The 22336-nt window shown below is 35.1% G+C and overlaps 2 protein-coding genes across 2 annotated transcripts; both read left to right on the top strand.

Moving 5' to 3' along the window:
- The first annotated feature begins 10155 nt into the window (after positions 1-10155).
- LOC111806389 (beta-fructofuranosidase, insoluble isoenzyme CWINV1-like) lies at positions 10156-12567 on the top strand. Its single transcript, XM_023691681.1, has 6 exons — positions 10156-10470; positions 10553-10927; positions 11472-11630; positions 11711-11949; positions 12033-12123; positions 12258-12567. The coding sequence occupies exons 1-6, from the start codon at positions 10306-10308 to the stop codon at positions 12435-12437; spliced, it is 1209 nt and encodes a 402-aa protein (XP_023547449.1). The 5' UTR covers positions 10156-10305; the 3' UTR covers positions 12438-12567.
- Positions 12568-19220: 6653 nt separating this feature from the next.
- Positions 19221-21789, top strand: LOC111807090 (beta-fructofuranosidase, insoluble isoenzyme CWINV1-like). Its single transcript, XM_023692667.1, has 5 exons — positions 19221-19401; positions 19616-20103; positions 20197-20571; positions 21549-21647; positions 21763-21789. The coding sequence occupies exons 1-5, from the start codon at positions 19221-19223 to the stop codon at positions 21787-21789; spliced, it is 1170 nt and encodes a 389-aa protein (XP_023548435.1).
- Positions 21790-22336: the final 547 nt, after the last annotated feature.

Raw genomic sequence — 22336 nt, 5'->3', positions numbered from 1 at the left:
TCATTATTTTTTTTTGTCACATCTAGTGTAATCCATCATCATCCGACCACGATCCGATCCAAAGTCGTGTAATACTTTTCTAGTTTTAAATGTTTCGAGTTCTTCGATCTAAATTTTTGCTATTTCTACTTACTAAGTTTTGTATGAGATTTCGTTTTTGCCCTAAGTAGATATCATAATCTCCTCGGGAGTCCAGCTTCCTCGTTGGTACACAACTCGTTGTCTGGCTTTGATACCAACTGTAATAGCCTAAATCCAAGCTCACCACTAACAGATATTGTCCGTTTTGGCTCATTACGTATCGTTGTTANCTGAACCAACTAAAAAAAATTAGTTAAAAAATGTCTGAATGAGACTCAATTCAACTCAATAATACTCTTAAAAATAAGTGCGCGTAAAAATGTTAAAACTTTAATATAAAGACGAGAATGTCAACATGTATTAAAAAAAAAACATGTCATACAGATACGAACATAGCTCAAAGATTAAGTTATCTGCTCGTTTGTTCGCGTTAGAAGCATACATTTTTACCCTTACCTGATTTTCTTTTTTACGGGAACGAAAAAAGAGAAAAGGTTAAAGTAAAAACCGAACACGCTAGGTTAAGTTTAGGGTAGAAACTTAGGGTTTTTTTTTTCTCGAAATTCTTTTTCCTTTAATTGAATAAGAGAAAAAGTAGGACAATTTTTTTCTACTTACCCTAAGGTTTAATCACTATCACCTTTCCCTTCTCTCTTACCCTAAAGTAAACAAAATAAATAAATAAATAAATAAATAAATAAATAAATATTTGAAGAGGACAGTATGAATATGGTTTGAATATTATGCATATTTTCATACCTTCCAAGAAATCAAACTCCTCATCATTATTATGTTTCCATGCAATTGAATCAAATTTCATTCATTATTATTTTTACTTTTTTTTTTTTTCCTTCTCATTATTTTTTTTTGTCACATCTAGTGTAATCCATCATCATCCGACCACGATCCGATCCAAAGTCGTGTAATACTTTTCTAGTTTTAAATGTTTCGAGTTCTTCGATCTAAATTTTTGCTATTTCTACTTACTAAGTTTTGTATGAGATTTCGTTTTTGCCCTAAGTAGATATCATAATCTCCTCGGGAGTCCAGCTTCCTCGTTGGTACACAACTCGTTGTCTGGCTTTGATACCAACTGTAATAGCCTAAATCCAAGCTCACCACTAACAGATATTGTCCGTTTTGGCTCATTACGTATCGTTGTTAGTCTCACGGTCTTAGAATACGTATACTATGGAGAGGGTCTAGTCCTACTTTGACCAGTGTCTTGCATTGTCTAGTGATTGGCTCTGATACCATTTGTAACAGCCAAAGCCCACAACTAACAGATATTGTTCGTTTTGGCTCATTACGTATAGTTGTCAGTCTCACGGTTCTAAAACGCGTCTACTATGGAGCCTAGTGTCTTGCATTGTCCAGTGACTGGCTCTAATACCATTTGTAACAGCCCAAGCCCACCACTAACAGTTGTCCATTTTGGCTCATTACGTATCGTTGTCAGTCTCATGGTTTTAAAGCGCGTCTACTATGAAGAGGGTCTAATCCTAGTTTGACCATTGTCTCGCATCTCTAATACCATTTGTAACAGCCCAAGCCCGTCACTAACAGATATTGTCCGTTTTGGCTCATTACGTATTGTTGTCAGTCTCACAATTTTAAAACGCGTCTACTATGGAGAGGGTCTAGCCTTACTTCCACCAGTGCCTCATATCATCCAGTGACTGTCTCTGATNGGACAGTATGAATATGGTTTGAATATTATGCATATTTTCATACCTTCCAAGAAATCAAACTCCTCATCATTATTATGTTTCCATGCAATTGAATCAAATTTCATTCATTATTATTTTTACTTTTTTTTTTTTTCCTTCTCATTATTTTTTTTTGTCACATCTAGTGTAATCCATCATCATCCGACCACGATCCGATCCAAAGTCGTGTAATACTTTTCTAGTTTTAAATGTTTCGAGTTCTTCGATCTAAATTTTTGCTATTTCTACTTACTAAGTTTTGTATGAGATTTCGTTTTTGCCCTAAGTAGATATCATAATCTCCTCGGGAGTCCAGCTTCCTCGTTGGTACACAACTCGTTGTCTGGCTTTGATACCAACTGTAATAGCCTAAATCCAAGCTCACCACTAACAGATATTGTCCGTTTTGGCTCATTACGTATCGTTGTTAGTCTCACGGTCTTAGAATACGTATACTATGGAGAGGGTCTAGTCCTACTTTGACCAGTGTCTTGCATTGTCTAGTGATTGGCTCTGATACCATTTGTAACAGCCAAAGCCCACAACTAACAGATATTGTTCGTTTTGGCTCATTACGTATAGTTGTCAGTCTCACGGTTCTAAAACGCGTCTACTATGGAGCCTAGTGTCTTGCATTGTCCAGTGACTGGCTCTAATACCATTTGTAACAGCCCAAGCCCACCACTAACAGTTGTCCATTTTGGCTCATTACGTATCGTTGTCAGTCTCATGGTTTTAAAGCGCGTCTACTATGAAGAGGGTCTAATCCTAGTTTGACCATTGTCTCGCATCTCTAATACCATTTGTAACAGCCCAAGCCCGTCACTAACAGATATTGTCCGTTTTGGCTCATTACGTATTGTTGTCAGTCTCACAATTTTAAAACGCGTCTACTATGGAGAGGGTCTAGCCTTACTTCCACCAGTGCCTCATATCATCCAGTGACTGTCTCTGATACCATTTGTAATAATCTAATCCCACTACTAACAGGTATTGTCCACTTTGACCCGTTACTTATCACAATCAGCCTCACGAGTTACAAAACGCGTCTATTAGGGAGAGATTTTCACATCTTTATAAGGAATACTTCGTTACTCTCTCCAACAGATGTGGAATCTCACAAACGAAGTTCAAATTTACCGAATGAGATCCTGACGTGAATTGAACAAGTGGGGTTTTATTATTATTATTTTTTAACTTAGGGCAACTTTTGAAGTACAAATAATGGATTAAGAAAGGAAATTATTGATTGAAAATGAAACCCTAATTTTAAAGATTAGTGACATCATTAAGACTTATTAAAGCTTAATAATCAAAGATTATGACTTGAGTAATACGATCTCCAAAGTAGAAAAAAAGATGCCATTAGTTGACTCTTATGTCAAAAAGTTTGGCTAATTTTGTGGCCCCTAACACAAGGCCACCCGAAATTGACCTAAGTTCCAATATTATTTTAATTTATTATATTTTATTTTATTTTTTCTTGACTAATGGAGATAATTAAATAATTTATGACCATATAATAAATTTTGTATTTGAGAAAATTAAAAAATTGAATAATTGAGATAATTAAATAAATTATTTAAAAAGAAATTAAGGAATATATGTGGATGTACCCTAAGAAGGACAATATTTCTAGGATTCTTAGTTTGGCTCTTGTTTTTAGGTCCCGTGAACTCCTTCTCATTCTTGCCTTTAAACCATGTAGGATTTTTTTTCTTACATTAAATATATATATATATATAATATGTCGTGGGTGTCAAATAATCATAGCAGAAATACATGGTAAAGCTCTATCGAACCGTTGAAAGAGTTTGTTATGTCTGGAAGATTGAAAATGACTCAAAATGTACTATAAGAGTACCATGGTGTTAGCTTTCCACCACCCTTGGACTTGTGGCCTAAGTGAGTTACCCTGGGGCACATACGTGTGTCACAGTGTGGGCCAGTGTGTCGAGACGAGTGTCTCGGACGACTTCCTTTGAAATGGGTTTTTCAGGGACAGTATGGGCGGCATGGGTGTGCCAATATTCCGCCCCAACCCGCGTGTTGGAGGTTGCTACATACACCCGTTATCTAATACGGTATCCGTAAATGACACGACATGGGCATGAGAGGGTCAATGCCTTGATAGAACCCGGATGGATGGATGTTCGGGGAGTCTCGATGAGATAAGAAACACGTGGGCCCGTTCTCGATGGTATGACCGAACGAGTTGTGATGGTTGGTGACCTCTCGAGACTCGAGAAGGTAAGTATGCGAGATTCCACATTGGTTGGAGGGGGAAACAAAGTTTTTCCTATAAGGGTGTGGAAACCTCTCCCTAATAGATAGTTTTAAAACCTTAAGACTAACAATGATACATAATCGCCTAAAACAGACAATATCTGCTAGCGGTGAGTTTGAGCTGTTACAAATGGTATCAAAACTAGACACTGGTCGATGTAGGGCTAGACTCTCTCCATAGTACACGCGTTTTTAAAACCGTGAGGTTGACAACAATATGTAACGAGCCAATTGACGGATAGATTACTATTTGAGGAGAAGCACGACAACACGTTGTTCGAATAGAGAATTGTCGATGTGATTAAAATTCCACTAGAGTTTATGTTTAAAATAAACGATATTAAGGTCATTCGTTTCAAGCAAAGGGTACGACTTGCAAACAACTTATGTGACTCGAGTGTACGGTGGGTTAAATAATTGTTTTCTAGGGTTTATAACAACTAAAATAAATATATTAAAATGTAGGGACGAAAAAAATACTTTATATTTGTTTGCCCATAAACATTAGAATATATTTAAATAATTCAATTTAATCCTTCATCTTTGAAATTATTATATTGTAGACGAAATTTTCTAAAAGAATAATGATTTAAATTGATTTATAAAAATGAAAAAAAATAATCTTAATCTTAAAGGTTAATTAATTATTAGCAATATATCCAAATGGAGCGATTTGATTGGGGGGTTATTAAGCCAAGGTTTTACGTAGGGTGAGGATAAAAGAGCTCGCCCAGATTTGGATGGGAAGTGACTGGAAGAGAGAGAAAGAGGCTAATGATAAAAATCTGAATCACAAGCACTGAGGCTTCACGAGAAGGCATAACAGAAGTCTAGTGGGTCCCACATTGAATGATTGTTCAATATTTAATCCAAAGATTCCCCCTTCTTTTTTTTTTTTTTTTTTTTTTTTTTTTTTTTTTTTTTTTTTTTNTTTTTTTTTTTTTTTTAATCTTAATTTACTCCCCATATTTAAATTATTAAAAATAAATAAATATTTTTAAAATAAATATTTAAATTAGAGTAAGTTATTATTACACAATGAAAATTTAGCTATTAAGTGCCTAATTTTCAAATTCTTTGCTTCGTGGGGGCAGAATTTGGAAGAAAAGTAAGATGTGGGCATTTTTTATAAATACTAAATAGATTTGACTTACCACCAATTCTTAAAAAATTGTGTTTTAAACGAAAAACACAAAAGATATTAATTCAAACATTTTGACTAATTGAATAATTATTTATTTACAATTTACGTTAAATTAATAATTACGTGAACAAATTAATAATAATAATAATAATAATAATTAAAAATATTAAAAAAATGATAAAAGGACAAATTTGGATTATGTTTTATAGTTTTAAATTCATTGAATTCCACAAATAAACTTTTTACCGTTTCCCAAAATTTTGGTTATATATTTTTATTATAACTCAAATTCGAATTTAAATTTTTAATAAATGTAGTATTTCATAATATATTATATGTTATGTTAATTAATAAATAAAATAATAAAATTGTAATTTAATTGAAAGTTTTTATAAAAAAATAAAAAATTAAAAAAAAAAAAAAGTTGAAAATGAGAGGGTGGGGACATGGCTAATCGAACGGTGGGAAATGTATGGGGAAATGACAAAGGAAGAGAGTCAACGGCTAATGATGGCTTTCAGGAGCACGCTGCTTTTTCTGTTATTCTATAATTATTTTTACAATTTATTAAAAAAAAACAAAAAATAAAAATAAAAAAACAAAAATAAAAACAAATCCCATCATTTTTTTTTTTTTTTTTTAAATTTGTCAGAAAAAAATTTGTTCGTAATTTTCACGGTGTTCTCTACATGCATGCTCGTGAGAGTGACCTGTCAACGAAGCCGTACTTGACCCGACAATTCCACGTGTCATTCCGTGAGTGGTCTGTGAGGAGTAGACTCCTTCACGGTGCCTGACTCGAGAGGGAAAGGAGGGCGGCATAATTCCTTTTGACACTTGCTTACGTGGGCCCCTATTTTACCCAATCACCAGATCGTACGGCTAGTGTTTTTTCTCCCGCTAATTATTTATTATAAAATTAAATCGCCTAAATAATCAATTGGTTCGCAATTTGACCCCATAAATCACCAAATAATTATAATTTTGAAATTTTTATAAAAGAAAATCAAATATTTTGAATTGAATTTTTATTCTTACCCTTTTCGTGTTCCTCGTTGTTTTTTTCACTATATATATCACATAACTTTTTTTTTTTATTTTTTACATTATTCTAATAAATATTGAGATTTTTTTTATTATATCACTCACAAAAATGATAAAATATTGAATAGAGGGGTACGACCCTAATTTCCTCGGGACATATTAAATAGAGGGCTACAACCCTAATTTTCTCGAGACTCTGACTCCCCTAATACATGAGAGGGTGCAAGAAGACCCATAAGATGTTAACGTATTTAAAACTAGTCGTCAATAATTTTAGCTGATTTTCGTTCCAAAAATTTAGGGAGACATGTGGGTCTTATTGTATTATTTATTTATTTATTTTTATAAAAGGGAAAAATAATAATTTATTTTCAACTTAAATTACAATGATAATGATAAAAGTGTACTTAAATCCAATTTTCAAAGGTGGAATTCATCCAAAGCTCTTTGAATTAATTTAAAATCTATGGAAGAATAATTTTATTTTTTTTTCTTTTGAGTTCCACGAAATAATAATCAACAAACGCTTAATATAATGTGAAGATATAAAACTATATAATTTTGATTTTATGCACATAAATTAATAAAGTTACAATATGAGTCCTTTATTTACTTAAACATATTCTATATATGGTAAGAAAACTTTTACTTACAAATTTTAACTATTTGATACCCAAAACTTTTACTTTTTGCTAGAGTTTTTTTTTTTTTTCTTTTTTACCATTTATGAGATTTTAATGCTTATTTAAGAAATAAATGCAAAATGGTTACTTGAAGTATTTCTCCATAAATAAGGTAGGAAATAGTTTAACCAAAAATATATACATATAAAAAATATATACATACAACTCTAGTAAATATTATCTGTTATGATTCATTATTTAACCCATTACGTATCGCTATTAACCAGTTCAATTTTTCACTCACTTGGGGACTCAGCGTTCTCAATGATACACTGTTTGGTGTCTGACTTTGATATCATCCCACTACAAGCAGATATTGTCTTTTTAGACTTTCCCTTCCGAGCTCTAATACCATCCTACTGCTTGGTGTGTGGCTCTGATACCATCCCGCTACAAACAGATTTAGCGTTGTTGAGTACATAGTTACCATATTCCAACTTGTGGTCTCGCTAATTTGGATCCAATTGGGCTTCATACTAATAGGGTTAGGCCCATATCACTTCTTTCATGGGCTTTTTACAACACAACAATTGTTAAATTATAACGTTACCAAACTTTATATTTATTATTTGGTGTTTTAAAATAGACATATCAACCCAAATTAATTACTATAATTTGTGTATTAACTTCATTTTTCTTTTATTATAATAAAGTTATAACATGACTTCGGTCTCTAATTCTAGTTCGGGCAAAATCGGATGTGTAGTACTTCTTTCTATACGACCCATGTAGGCGCACATGAATCCTTAAGCGAGCTCATATACGTACCTCTGTGTTGGGATTTATGCCATAAAGCCTCTGTGTTCAAGTAATAACCTAAAAAGTTTATAGTATATGAAAAATGTTGGGTGCCACTATTGATACGACCCACCTTGTAATTGTTACAAAGAATTTGATCTGAATCGTTCATGTGAATACATGTGAGTGAGGTATCATATACAGTGAGTTTGTATAAGATTCGACCACAAAATATTTAATCTCTCCTTATAAATCCGTTAATGGAGAACATTAATATTTCACAAGATAATCATATGCGACTTGATTTTAATCCTGAGTAAATAATGAACTCTTGTGAGGGCTCGTTCTTTGATTTGCATGAGTGAAAATGACTTTTGTAGTCGATTCAATATGCCTACATTTTGGGGTTACTAAACACTCGTCTATATTTTCCTCTGTATATATTTTTTTTTATTTTGTAAGAATAAAAAAATCAAAATCGATAGGCTATAGGTCACATCAATTAATTTCTTTTAAGAATAAAGCACATTGCTTTTGAAAATTCAAAATGTCAATTCACACCTTTTTCACGTTGCAATTTAAAATATTTTAATCATATTTTCTACGTTGATTGGTACCTCAACTGTTCAAGGAGATGACAAGCGTCAAGCTTAGTGACTTTTGATTCGGGGTGGTATCCGATTTCTAATGAGAGTATAAATCGCTTTTTCCTATACTCGCNATTGCAATTTAAAATATTTTAATCATATTTTCTACGTTGATCCGTACCTCAACTGTTCAAGGAGATGACAAGTGTCTAGCTTAGTGACTTTTGATTCGGGGTGGTACCCGATTTCTAATGAGAGTATAAATCGCTTTTTCCTATACTCGCTGGATTAAAAATACCTCAAAATGTACTGTACTAGAGGTAGGGGTCAGCTCTTCACCATTCGTAGGCTCTATGTTTTAAGTGAGCTACCCTATGACACATATGTGTCACAATGAGGGCGAGTCTCGCAACAACTTCCTTTGAAATGAGTCTTTCAAAGACAGTGTTGGATGACATGACTGTGCCGACACTGCGCCTCAACCATATGTTGGAGGTTGGATCATATACTTACACTATGGAGTCCCTAAATTTTTAGAAAAAATTTGAAAATATATTTATTTTAATTTTACTTAAATTTTTAAAAACTTCAAAAATATTGTTACAATTATCATCCTATTAAAACATCTATATACTAAGAGTATGATATTTTTCTTAACGTTGTTAAAAAAACTAAATATATTAAATAAAAATTAAAACTTTAAAGAATATTTCAAAACCAATTTTAAAAGTTTTAATAATATTTTTGGTATTAATAGTTTGGCTTACTAATTTTAAATATTTTTAAAATTTTATCATAAAATATTTAAAAATTTAAAGGAATAGAAAAGTATAATACTTACACGTATTTTTCTTAACAAAACATAATTTCTCAATTAAAAAATAGAAATTATTTGTCGTGACACGTGGATTTCTTTTATAGGTCTTTAAGGTCAACTAAAAACACTTATGATGTTGGAGAATTAATTGTGTTATAAAATTCATTATTTTTAGCGTATTAAATTACTAAAATTAAAAATTCACTTAATTAAAAGTCCAAAATATCCAAATTTTATTATATTTATATTATTCTATACTTCTTACAATCCACCACATCACGTGGAATTGTCCTTCATTAACTTGGACCTGAAGACACTCCTAGCTCATGTAGGGGTAGATTCGACTTTTCACACCATTAATATTTTTTATAACGTATAAATTTTTAACTTTTAGTATCGTGTACGACATAAATTAATGTATTAATTTTAAAATTTTTGTATTAAACAGATTATCTAATAAAAGTATTTTTTTTAAATAGTTTTTTTCAACAATTTGACTTATCAATCCAACTCACCTTTGAGGAGGGTTTGTTTTTTCCACTCTCTCTCTCTCTCTCCTCTTTTTCTCTCTCTAAATGTGGCCAATCAAGATTAGATTTTTAATTATAAATAGGGACCGAAATAAACCCAATATTTTCAATCTTCTTCACCAATCACAATGGCTTCCTCCTCTCTCTGCTTCATCTCTTTCCTCTGTTTCGTGCTCTACCATGGAGCTTTGAAGCTGCAAGCTTCCCACCATTTTTATACAGCTCAAGCTTCTCGCCTTCTTCTTCATCATCATGAACAGCCTTATAGAACTTTCTACCATTTTCAGCCTCCTAAGAATTGGATCAACGGTCTGTCTCTCTCGCTTTCTTTTTCATTTTTGTTCTTCTCGGTTTTTTTTCTTGTTCTTAACGTTTCCATCTTTTTCTTTGTCATCTCAATTTGGGTATGGAACTGTCTACACAATCATAGATCCAAATGGTTTGTTCATCTCTACTCTGTTTTTTTTTTTTTTTTTTTTTTTTTTTTTTTTTTTTTTTTTTTTTTTTTTTTTTTTTTTTTTTTTTTTTTNTGGTCGGGATCCGCCACCATTCTCCCCGGTGACAAACCGGCGATTCTTTACACAGGAATTAACCCTAAAAACCAACAAGTTCAAAACTTGGCTGTCCCTAAGAATCTCTCTGATCCATATCTTAGAGAATGGGTGAAATCCCCAAAGAATCCTCTCATGGCTCCCACCCCACAAAACCATATCAACTCTAGCTCATTCCGCGACCCCACCACTGCCTGGCTCGGTCACGATGGCGAATGGCGGGTCATCATCGGGAGCAAGATTGACGCTCGTGGACTTGCCATTATGTTCCAAAGTAAAGATTTTGTTAAGTGGGATCAGGTATGGTAGAAAGCTAAAAACTCTATCTCAATTTATGTTTGGTTTAAACTTGTAATAGAACATTTTGGTCCTTCATATCTAGGTTGATCATCCGCTTCATTATGCCGATGGCACAGGAATGTGGGAGTGTCCAGATTTCTTCCCTGTTGCAAAAAATGGCAAGGCGGGTGTTGACACAAGTGTGAGTGGAAAACATGTAAAACACGTGCTGAAGGTGAGCTTGGATGATACTAAGCATGATCATTACACGGTCGGAACATATGATTTGAAGAAAGATATTTATGTTCCGAATAAAGGATCAATCGAAGGCTACACAGGATTGAGATATGATTATGGAAAGTATTACGCTTCAAAAACATTTTTTGACAGCCAAAAGAAGAGGAGAGTTTTGTGGGGTTGGGTGAATGAATCCTCAAGCGTTGATGATGATATCAAGAAGGGATGGTCCGGCGTCCAGGTAAACAAGTCAAAGTCAATGTTTGAATAATACAACTCTATTTATTTCAGCATTAAAAAATATTTTAAAAAGAAAAAAAAAAAAAAAAAACTTTCTGGCCGACATGAACAGAGAAAGATTCGAATTTTATCTTTATTTTAATAAAAAATTTACTTTTATTTTTAAAAGGATTATATTAAAAAAAATATTTTTTAAATTTTAAATTTAGAAATAGGGTATTATATTTTAAAAAAATTATAAAACAATAATTTTTTTATTTACTTAAATATTGCTTTCTACAAGTTCGGTTTCAATGGAAAAATAAAACGGAGCTGAGCCATTCCCACCTCAAATAGTGCCCGATTCGGCTTGAACTTTTTTCTCCTATTCTAGAGAGAAACCGAAAATGGGACCCATGTAGCTATTTATTGATGCCTTTGCTTCCGGCTCGTTCTTTGACTATAGTCCACCCTATGCTAAAAATGAGAAAGAAATGAAAAAAAAAAATGTAAAATAATTAATTTTAAAAAACATTAAGACTAAATAGATATTTCCCTTTTTGCAGGCAATTCCAAGGGCCGTTTGGCTTGATGCATCTGGAAAGCAACTAATTCAATGGCCAATTATGGAAATTCAAAAACTTCGAAAAGACAAAGTTAAATTGGCCAACAAAGTATTGAAGAAAGGATCAATAATTGCAGTAAAAGGTGTAACAGCGGCACAGGTGAGTGACTGATTTTGTGTTAATTAAGGTTGTTTGATTTTGTGTTTGGTTTCTTATTGACATTGTTCTTATTATTACAGGCCGATGTTGATGTTTCATTCAAAGTGAAAAGCTTCAACAAAGCTCAAAGGCTGAAGGCTGAATGGAAAGACCCACAATTGGTTTGTAGCCAAATGGGAGCAGCTGCCAAGGGTGGAGTTGGTCCATTTGGGCTTCTAGTTTTGGCTTCCAACAACTTAGAAGAGTACACTTCGGTGTTCTTTAGGATATTCAAAGGACAAGACAAGTATGTCGTGCTTATGTGTAGCGACCAAAGCAGGTATGCCGAACAACGTGATGTGTAATTGTTTCGTATTGTTCGATCGTGCGTTGAATGAATTTTGTTTTTTTTTCGTTGGACAGGTCTTCGTTGAACGCTAATAATGACAAGACAACGTATGGAGCATTCTTGGATGTAGACCCAGTTCGTGAAAACGTTTCGTTGAGAAGTCTGGTGAGATTATTTTTTTTTACGTATGGAGCATTATCATGTTCGAGTCTCGATATTCATAGTTATTAAAGCTTATCGATTCTAACCATAGTAAATCTTGATCGATGAATTTGACCCTTTTTATGAAACATTTACAGATTGATCACTCAATTGTGGAAAGCTTTGGATCGAAAGGGAAGGGTTGCATCACAGCGAGAGTGTATCCAAGGTTGGCGATTGGAGACAAAGCTGGTCTCTATGCTTTCAACAATGGAACAGAGAGTGTAACCATCACAAAACTGAGTGCTTGGAGCATGAAGAAAGCTCAAATAAGTTAACCTTTTTTTGGCAACTAAATAAATATATTCCTTTTACTTTGTTTATTTTAATCAATTTTGTGTTGAAACTGTTTTGGATTTGACACTAATTCATGTGTGAAGGTTGAGAAATCCACGTGATTAGTCTGCATTCCCATGTGATCAACTTCTCCTTTGCTTTCTTACGAACCTAATAAAAAGCATTAAAATAGAGTGAGACCCGTAGATATCTAAAAACGATTCTCCGTACACACTGTAGATATCTAAAAACGAGTTAGCATGCTATGAGAAGGGTCGAAAACATACAAAAATTCATCCCGAATACGACAGAAAGTAGATTAAGGTGTAGAGAGAGACGAAAATTAGTATTATTATTGCAAACAAAAACCGAGAAAGTTCCCCGCAAGGAACCAAGGGATCCCCGCCCCCATCTCTTGCTCTCTATAACTCCTCTCCAATAGAAGGGGTTGAGGAAAACTATAACTTTTATATGTGACGTGTTTTCATTACATGTGACATATCACATTACAAATGAAATGAAAACAAAAATTTGTGCCCATTTGACCATCATATAAACCTCTACATCTTGTTACACCCGCTCATCAATAGATTGGTTCACAAGAGTTACTACTAACGCAGATCATGGCTAGATGACTGCTCTAGCTACCGTTGAAACAAGTGACATAATATTTACCACTCAAAAGTGTGAATAGATTTGAAAATATTATAACTCAAGGAAACAATACAGAGTTAAGAATGATATTCACAACGTTTAAATAGGATATAAGCTACCAACTAATACCTATAAGAAAAAATGTAAATTAACTCAGTCCGGAGAATAAAATAAAATATACTACTAATCAAATTATAAGGGAAAAATATTACTGATCACCGATATCTAAGATATATTCTATAACTAATATATTCTCCAAATATTAACTGATTACAAATATTTTGATTAATTCAAACTAGCAATAAGTTGTACTAAATTCTGACATCCTCCCTTTGTGCAAGCTTACTTCTCGATAACTCCGAGAGCCTTACAAAAAAACTTCATACTTCACTTTGTCAAGTGCCTGAGTAAATATGTCTGCAACTTGCTCATTAGCAAGTATTTTCTGCTCTTGCAATTCAATATCCTGCGATAACACATTTCTTGACTAAGCCTCCTGAACCACAAATATTCTTGAGTAGCCATTGTAGCAGCTACATATTCTGCTTCACAACTTGACAAAGCAACGGTGCTTTGCTTTTTACTACACCATGAAATTGCAGCAGAGCTTGCTGTAAAACAAAAACCTCTTGTGGAGCGTCTGTCGTTCACGTCACCAGCCCAATCAACATCCACAAAACCACTAGGATTTTTATCAGGTTGAGCACCCCGCCCCACTGGTTCAGAGTTATTGAAACCCGGCCCAGCTACACTTGAAGAAACGCCTGGTCGGCCTGAACCGGGTGACATGCCAGGAGTAAGTGGCTGCATTGGTCCGGGCGGAGAAATTCCTAAAGGTCCAAAAGGAGATCCTATCAATGGCAATGGAGTTCCACCTTGTTGACTCTCTCTACCTCCTCTCCCTACTCTATTTCCTTCCATTCCTTGCTGAGTAGCTTGATTGAAGGATCCCGGCTCTTGGTTGCCATAGAGATGCTATGAACCACGGCTAGAACTTTGACCACCACCAACACGACCAGAATTTAAGCTGGGTCGTGGTTGGGTCGTGGAGAGGTTACTTTTGGTCGACTTTCATCTAGCGAGGTTACTTTTGGTTTGGTTGGATTTAGACACCATGTTCAGCTGGACCTTGAGCCTTTGAACTGATGGTGTTAATATAACACATGACGAACCAATTTGGATATTAGGCACTCTAAGTACATCAATTATAATAAATCAGCTAGCATGTTCAAAAGCATTAAAACTCAATGAGTTTGAATACTAACATTTTGTAGTTTAAATTCATTTTCCTCACGAACCAGTTTCGAACCACCATTAGTGTCTTCCCTACTATTCTCCAACCTTTTGTAATTCAAATTCCTTTTTCCTCACAAACTGGTTTCGAACCACCACTAGTATCTTTCCTACTATTCTCCGGCCTTAGAACGAGATTGTGGAATACAGTGAGTGACTAAATTTGATAGGAATTTAGTATATGTAAAGAGAGAGTTTTGAGAGATTTTCTCAAAATTTTTTGGAGGAGACTTTTCATGTACCTTCATCGCTCTATTAATATAGTGAGATTTGCATATTCGTGAGAATTTGAGATTATCAAATTTTGACACTCAAAATTCCACTCAAATTTGTGGAATTAGAGGCAAATATGCAAGTTTGTTAAACCATATATTGACATTCAATATTCCACTGACAAGTCAACATTTTGACTATAATTCGAGTCAACACTTTCTCTATTTTAATTCAACCATTAATTTAAATAATTAATTTCAAGTCAAAATAATATTAAAGGATTAATTAAACAATTTAATTAATATTTAACCTTAAATCAAATGTCAATCCCAATCAATTTCACACATGGGTTATGAATCCCTATTCATAATTAAAATATTTAAATCTTATTTAAATATCTCAAATTCTCTTATTTTGTTTAATTCGTAATTAAATCAAAATGTGGTTAAATATATTTAGCACATATTCCCTAATTTGAGTTCGATCGCTTTAAACTCACTCGTCACACTATTCTAAGGTTTAGTCAGTTATGAGCTAGCAAGGGGACCTAATGGACCTATAGATCATGGATTAACCAGCTAAACTCATTAACCTTTTAACCAACATTCGTTAACTACTAGGATACTCCACTATAGCCTATTATTTGCACTCCCTTCACTATAGATATATTTATGTCCATTTGATATAATCATGACTAGTATGTCGATCCTTCACAGGTTGTTCGTAACTAGAGCTGGGTCAATTTACCGTTTTTACCCCTAAGGTTACTTCTTGTTCTTTAAGTCCCACTGATCCTCTAATGAACAATTGGTTTGTGGTCCAACCACCAAACCAAATCCCTCTCGGGCCAATGAGAGAGTGAGGCCCCTTGTTTAGACATGGAGTCAGTACTTAAGGGAACAACCTCTCTATTATCCCTAAAAGCGGGTAGGAGTGAATTCTATCTTGCACCCTATGTCCCCCGCTATTCACTCAGTCTTACCCTTGAAATGGGAGGCTTAGTGAGTTGGCGAACTCGGGCCACTCTCACCCATGCAAATCTAAGAATAATTCTGAATAAACAGGAGTTCATAGTTAGCTCAGGATCAAGGTCGAGTTACCTAGGTCATCGAGTGAAAAAATCAGTCTCAAAAGTAAACGACATTATAAAGTGAGAGTGCTTTTCTTCATGGTCCGATCTTATGCAATACTCATTGCATAGGACGCCCCCCAATCACATGTCTCTACATGTACAATTTAGTGATCACATTGTTTATATCATATACAAAAGTGGACCGCATCCATAGTGTTTCTAGGATAAGGTACTCAGTCTTATCCCTGTACTATAGGTCATTTTGACTATATACTTGAACTTGATCCACTCTTATGTCTCTACATATAGTTCAAGTAATCATACTATAGCCAGAGTAGTCTTAGTTTATTGGATTTAGATTAATAATCGTAAAATTCACTTTATCCAATAACGATCTTTACTGAATAAACATCAATAATAACTTTATTGAAAATAGAATATGTTTTTGTTTACCAACTATGAGTTTTAGGACTAAAACTCAACATGAACTTCATTCATGGCAGAGACCAATGTAGCATCATCCATTGCGTTCTACTTCTGAACAGCTTCGAGTTCGGACTCCCATGCTCGATCGCGATCTTGAGAAAGTTTGTGCAGTTCTTGAACATGATCTTTCTCAGAAGCTGAGAGCTCAAGCACATGCTGTTTGGATTCTTCAAGCTTTGCAGACATATCTGATAGTTGTTTCTTTGCTTCTTCTGCTTCCTGTTAGGCTTGCTTTTGGTGTGATTTAGATGCGCTCAGTTGATCTCTTGTTTTCTTCCGTTCCTCCTGGAGTTGAGAAAGTCGTGATTCCAATTCAGCCACTTTGCTGATAGAAGAGTTTCGTTTCTAGAAGAGTTTCGTTTCTAGTTGCATGATGAGAACAACCAGAATCGACAATTCATTCTTCATTGTAGTCTATAAAGACATGAACATCTGTAGAGACATCATCTGATGTACAGCTAAAGTCACATTTGTTGGCTGGTCAAGAATCTTAATTGTTAAGCAGTGTTCCCATATTGGATCTGAAGAACTTTTACTTTCATGTATCGCATTTGCTTCTGATTCCTGCATTTTAACTCGGCAATTTGGCTTAATATGGTCTGGCTTTCCGCAACGATCACACACCGCTTTCACCCGACAATCTCGTTTGAAATGACCAGGTTTTCCACACTTGTAACAAACTTTAAATGGCTTCTTTGACGACTCCGCACTTCTGAATAGATTCCCATTGCTTGATGAAGTCTCTGAATGAAAATTATGTCTCCTTTGATCTTTGACACACAACACAACTTCTGACTTTGGAGAATTCAATAACCGTAGGCTGATTTGCCCACCCTTGTATTGAGGAAACAAAGGGCATAAAGCCTTTTCGTAGTCCACGAATAAGATAACGCCGTAACCGAGCATCACTCACTAACTCCTCAGTATCTAATTCTGAAATTTTAGAACACAGATTTTTCACTTTCAAGAAATATTCTTCAACAGAAAAATTACCTTGAGTTACCACAGCTAGTTCATTCTCTAGAAATTGCAATCGAACTGTATTTTTCTTAGTGAATAGCTTTTGAAGTGTTTACCACACTTGCTTTGGTGACTTTAAATCACGAACATGATCAATATATTCCTTGCTAATCAAAGTTCGCAAGGTAAATAAAGGTTTTCCACATTTGATCTTACATTTTCGGCGTAATTCAACATTTTGTGGAGTATCTCCTAGAATTTCTATATCATCACCTCCAATTAAATCCAACAAATCTTGCCCCGGTAGATAAGCTTCCGTACATAACTTCCAATAACTATAATTATTGACAAGAAGCTTTTCCATAGCTATACCCATAAAAACACTTCCACCATTCATCTCGTTTAGTAATAATATCAAACCCTTGGTTACCAACTTGGCTCTAATACACAATATCTACCACTCAAAAGGTGTGAATAGATCTAAAAAATATTATTACTGGAGGATTCAATAAAGAGTTAAGAATGAGAAATAGAATTGGGATCGAAGGTTCAATCTTCATTGATATTCACAACGTTTAAATAGGATATAAGCTACCAACTAATACCTACCGATAAGGAAAAATGTAAACTAACTCAGTCTTGAGAATAAAATAAAATATACTACTAATCAAATCATAAGGGAAAAATATTACTAATCACCAAGATGTAAGATATATTTCATAACTAATATATTCTCCAAATATTAACTGAGTACGAATATTTTGACTAATTCAAATTAGCAATAAGTTGCACTAAATTATGAGAGTCTCCCTTTGTGCAAGCTTATTTTTCGATAACTACGAGAGCCTTACAAAAAACTTCAAACTTCACTTTGTCAAGTGCCTTAGTAAATATGTCTGCAACTTGCTCATTAGCAAGTATTTTCTGCAATTCAACATTCTGCGATAACACATTTCTTGAATAAACCGCCTCAACCACAAACATTCTTGAGTAGCCATTGTAGCAGCTACATATTCTGCTTCACAACTTGACAAAGCAACGATGCTTTGCTTTTTAGTACACCATGAAATTGCTGTAGAGCCTGCTATAAAACAAAAACCTCTTGTGGAGCGTCTGCCGTTCACGTCACCATCCCAATTAGCATCCACAAAACCACTAGGATTTTTATCAGGTTGAGTACCCCGCCCCACTGGTTCAGAGTTATTGAAACTCGGCTCAGCTACACCTGAAGAAACACCTCTTCTAGAGCCTGATTGATTAAAATACATGACAGCACTTGGTGGAACAGCTAACATACTCATAGGCCAAACTCATATCAATACATAACAGCTGCTTTGACTGTTTCTAATTGATTTTGGCTTTTCCATGCAATGTTGAGGGCTTGAGCTTGAGATTCTCTGTAGTAACTGAGCTCATTTCTCAGTTTTTCAACAAGAGAGTGTCTCTGAGAGCTGTGTTCTTAAATAATTCATCTCAACTTGTGCAGACTCAGCGAGGTTATTTCGGGTTTGGTTGGATTTCAGACACCATGTTCAGCTGGACCTTGAGCCTCCGAACTTCATCATTCATGGCAAAGACCAATGTAGCAGCATCCATTGTGTGCTGCTTCTGAACAACTTTGAGTTCGGACTCCCATGCTCGATCGTGATCTTGAATAAGTTTGTGCGGTTCTTGAACACGATCTTCCTCAAAAGCTCAGAGCTGAAGCACCTGCTGTTGAGATTCTTCAAGCTTTGCAGACATATCAAGTATGATATATACGGTAAATTATAATTTATTACTAAATATCATTTATTCCGTCCCTTTTAACTTCGTATCCTCATTTCACAGAGATTTTATAACTTTTATAACATATATTCTTTTAGCAAATTTTGACTTTTCACACTATTCCTATTTTTCAAAAGATTTTCTCAACTTTTAGTTTCCTATATTAAATAACTTAAAAGGCTAATTTTATATAATTTTTAACTCTTTTTCACCAATTTCACTTATAATCCAACTCACCATTACAGGGTTTGTTCTCTAAATGTGACCAATCAAAATCAGACTTTTAGTTATAAATACAAATGAAAAAAACCCAATATTTCAATCTTCTTCACCAATCACAATGGCTTCCTCCTCTCTCTGCTTCATCTCCTTCCTCTGTTTCTTGCTCGCCCATCGAGCTTTGAAGCTTCAAGCTTCCCACCATGTTTACACAGCTCAAGCTTCTCGCCTTCTTCTTCATCATCATGAACAGCCTTACAGAACTTCCTACCATTTTCAGCCTCCCAAGAATTGGATCAACGGTCTGTCTCTCCCTCGCTTTCTTTTCCATTTTTGTTGTTATGGGTTTTTTTTCTTCTTCTTAAAGTTTCCATCTTTTTGTTTGTCATCTCAATTTGGCTATGGAACTGTCTGCCCAATCACAGATCCAAATGGTTTGTTCATCTCTACTCTTCGTTTTTTTTTTTTTTTTTAATTATTATTTGAATGGTAATTGAACGGTTGTGATCCTTTCAGGGCCAATGATATACAAGGGAATTTATCATCTGTTTTACCAATACAATCCTAAAGGAGCTGTGTGGGGTAACATTGTGTGGGCCCACTCTACATCAACGGACCTGATCAACTGGAAACCCCATGATTATGCCATCTACCCATCTCAGCCCTCCGATATCAACGGCTGCTGGTCGGGATCCGCCACCATTCTCCCCGGTGACAAACCGGCGATTCTTTACACGGGAATTAACCCTAAAAACCAACAAGTTCAAAACTTGGCCGTCCCCAAGAATCTGTCTGACCCATATCTTAGAGAATGGGTGAAATCCCCAAACAACCCTCTCATGTCTCCCACCCCACAAAACCATATCAACTCTAGCTCCTTCCGCGACCCCACCACCGCCTGGCTCGGCCCCGATGGCGAATGGAGGGTCATCATCGGGAGCAAAGTTGACGCCCGTGGACTTGCCATTATGTTCCAAAGCAAAGATTTTGTTCGGTGGGATCAGGTGTAGTAGAAAGTTAAAAAACTCTATATCTCGTTTCTCGGTTAAGTTTAAAGTTCAAACTTGTAATAAAATCTTTTGGTCGTTGATATGTAGGTTGACCATCCGCTTCATTATGCCGATGGTATGGGAATGTGGGAGTGTCCGGATTTCTTTCCTGTGGCCAAGAACAGTCGGGCGGGAATTGACACGAGTGTGAGTGGACGGCACGTGAAACACGTGCTGAAAGTGAGCTTGGATGATACTAAGCATGATCAGTACACGGTTGGAACATACAATTTGAAGAAAGATATTTATGTTCCGGATAAAGGATCGATCGAAAACTACATGGGATTGAGATATGATTATGGAAAGTATTATGCTTCAAAGACATTCTTTGACAGCCAAAAGAAGAGGAGAGTTTTGTGGGGTTGGGTGAATGAATCTTCAAGCGTCGATGATGATATCAAGAAGGGATGGTCGGGCGTCCAGGTAAGCAAGTCAAACTAAAATCTATCACTATGCATACTCAATACTACATTATCTCTGTCATCTCTCGAACCCCTTCTCCATTGAGCGTTTGGATCTTTTCATCTACGACTTTAATGAAAATAAAGCGGAGTTGAGTCATTCTCACCCCAAGTAGTGGCCTGCTTCAGCCTCGTCTTTTTTCTCCTATTCTTAGACCGTTGAAAGAAACCGAGGATGCAACTCATGTAGCTATTTATTTGTGCCTCTGCTTCGAGCGACTTCTTTGACCATAGCCCATCCTATCCGCTAAAAATAAGAAAGAAAAAAAAAAAAGNAAGTGCTTGGAGCATGAAAAAAGCTCAAATAAGTTGACCTTTTTTGGTAACCCAATTGGCAACTAAATAAAATATTCCTTTTACGTTCTCTTTTGCTTTCTTACGAACCTCATAAAAAGCATTAAAATAGAGTAAGACACACGTTTTGTTTCTCACTAAAAAAATATCAATTAATAAAAAATCGATTCTGCTTAGATATCTAAAAACGAGTTAGCATGCTCTGAGAGGGATTGAAACTATACAAAAATCTGTCCCGAATAAGACAGAAAGTAGAGGAAGGTGTGGAGAGAATTTTCTCCTCGTTAGCTAAACGGGGACGGAGACGAAAACTAGTATTATTATTATTGCAAACAATAACACATTTCAAATATAGTGAGCGAGATTCAAACCATTTCATATAATGAAAGAACGATAACTGAAATGAGGAACTCACGAAAAAAATCTCGAACTACACAACTACAAAGATGGATTATACTTTAGGGTCCCTCATGAGTCAGCCCACATCTCCCATAAACAGCATCGGCTCGCGATGATATGTTCCAAAGCAAAGATTTTGTTCGGTGGGATCAGGTGTAGTAGAAAGTTAAAAAACTCTATATCTCGTTTCTCGGTTAAGTTTAAAGTTCAAACTTGTAATAAAATCTTTTGGTCGTTGATATGTAGGTTGACCATCCGCTTCATTATGCCGATGGTATGGGAATGTGGGAGTGTCCGGATTTCTTTCCTGTGGCCAAGAACAGTCGGGCGGGAATTGACACGAGTGTGAGTGGACGGCACGTGAAACACGTGCTGAAAGTGAGCTTGGATGATACTAAGCATGATCAGTACACGGTTGGAACATACAATTTGAAGAAAGATATTTATGTTCCGGATAAAGGATCGATCGAAAACTACATGGGATTGAGATATGATTATGGAAAGTATTATGCTTCAAAGACATTCTTTGACAGCCAAAAGAAGAGGAGAGTTTTGTGGGGTTGGGTGAATGAATCTTCAAGCGTCGATGATGATATCAAGAAGGGATGGTCGGGCGTCCAGGTAAGCAAGTCAAACTAAAATCTATCACTATGCATACTCAATACTACATTATCTCTGTCATCTCTCGAACCCCTTCTCCATTGAGCGTTTGGATCTTTTCATCTACGACTTTAATGAAAATAAAGCGGAGTTGAGTCATTCTCACCCCAAGTAGTGGCCTGCTTCAGCCTCGTCTTTTTTCTCCTATTCTTAGACCGTTGAAAGAAACCGAGGATGCAACTCATGTAGCTATTTATTTGTGCCTCTGCTTCGAGCGACTTCTTTGACCATAGCCCATCCTATCCGCTAAAAATAAGAAAGAAAAAAAAAAAAGTAAAATAATTAATTTTAAGAAACTTTAAAAGGTAAAATAAATTTATACCAAAATTATTATATTTATTTCATTGTTGCAGGCAATTCCAAGGACTGTTTGG

The sequence above is a fragment of the Cucurbita pepo genome, chromosome LG12, assembly GCF_002806865.2.
Source record: "Cucurbita pepo subsp. pepo cultivar mu-cu-16 chromosome LG12, ASM280686v2, whole genome shotgun sequence".
Lineage (NCBI taxonomy): Eukaryota > Viridiplantae > Streptophyta > Magnoliopsida > Cucurbitales > Cucurbitaceae > Cucurbita > Cucurbita pepo.
Note: the sequence above shows the minus strand (reverse complement) of the source record. Positions and strands in the feature narration are given on the sequence as shown.

Bases quoted from the DNA above. Each gene is read 5' to 3' on its own strand.
- LOC111806389 (XM_023691681.1), top strand. From the start codon at position 10,306: ATGGCTCCCACCCCACAAAACCATATCAACTCTAGCTCATTCCGCGAC. The intron at 11,631-11,710 runs GTGAGTGACTGA...TTATTATTACAG, and splicing joins AAGGTGTAACAGCGGCACAG to GCCGATGTTGATGTTTCATT. The intron at 11,950-12,032 runs GTATGCCGAACA...TTCGTTGGACAG, and splicing joins ATGTGTAGCGACCAAAGCAG to GTCTTCGTTGAACGCTAATA.
- LOC111807090 (XM_023692667.1), top strand. From the start codon at position 19,221: ATGGCTTCCTCCTCTCTCTGCTTCATCTCCTTCCTCTGTTTCTTGCTC. The intron at 19,402-19,615 runs GTCTGTCTCTCC...TGATCCTTTCAG, and splicing joins TCCCAAGAATTGGATCAACG to GGCCAATGATATACAAGGGA. The intron at 20,572-21,548 runs GTAAGCAAGTCA...GTTGATATGTAG, and splicing joins AGGGATGGTCGGGCGTCCAG to GTTGACCATCCGCTTCATTA.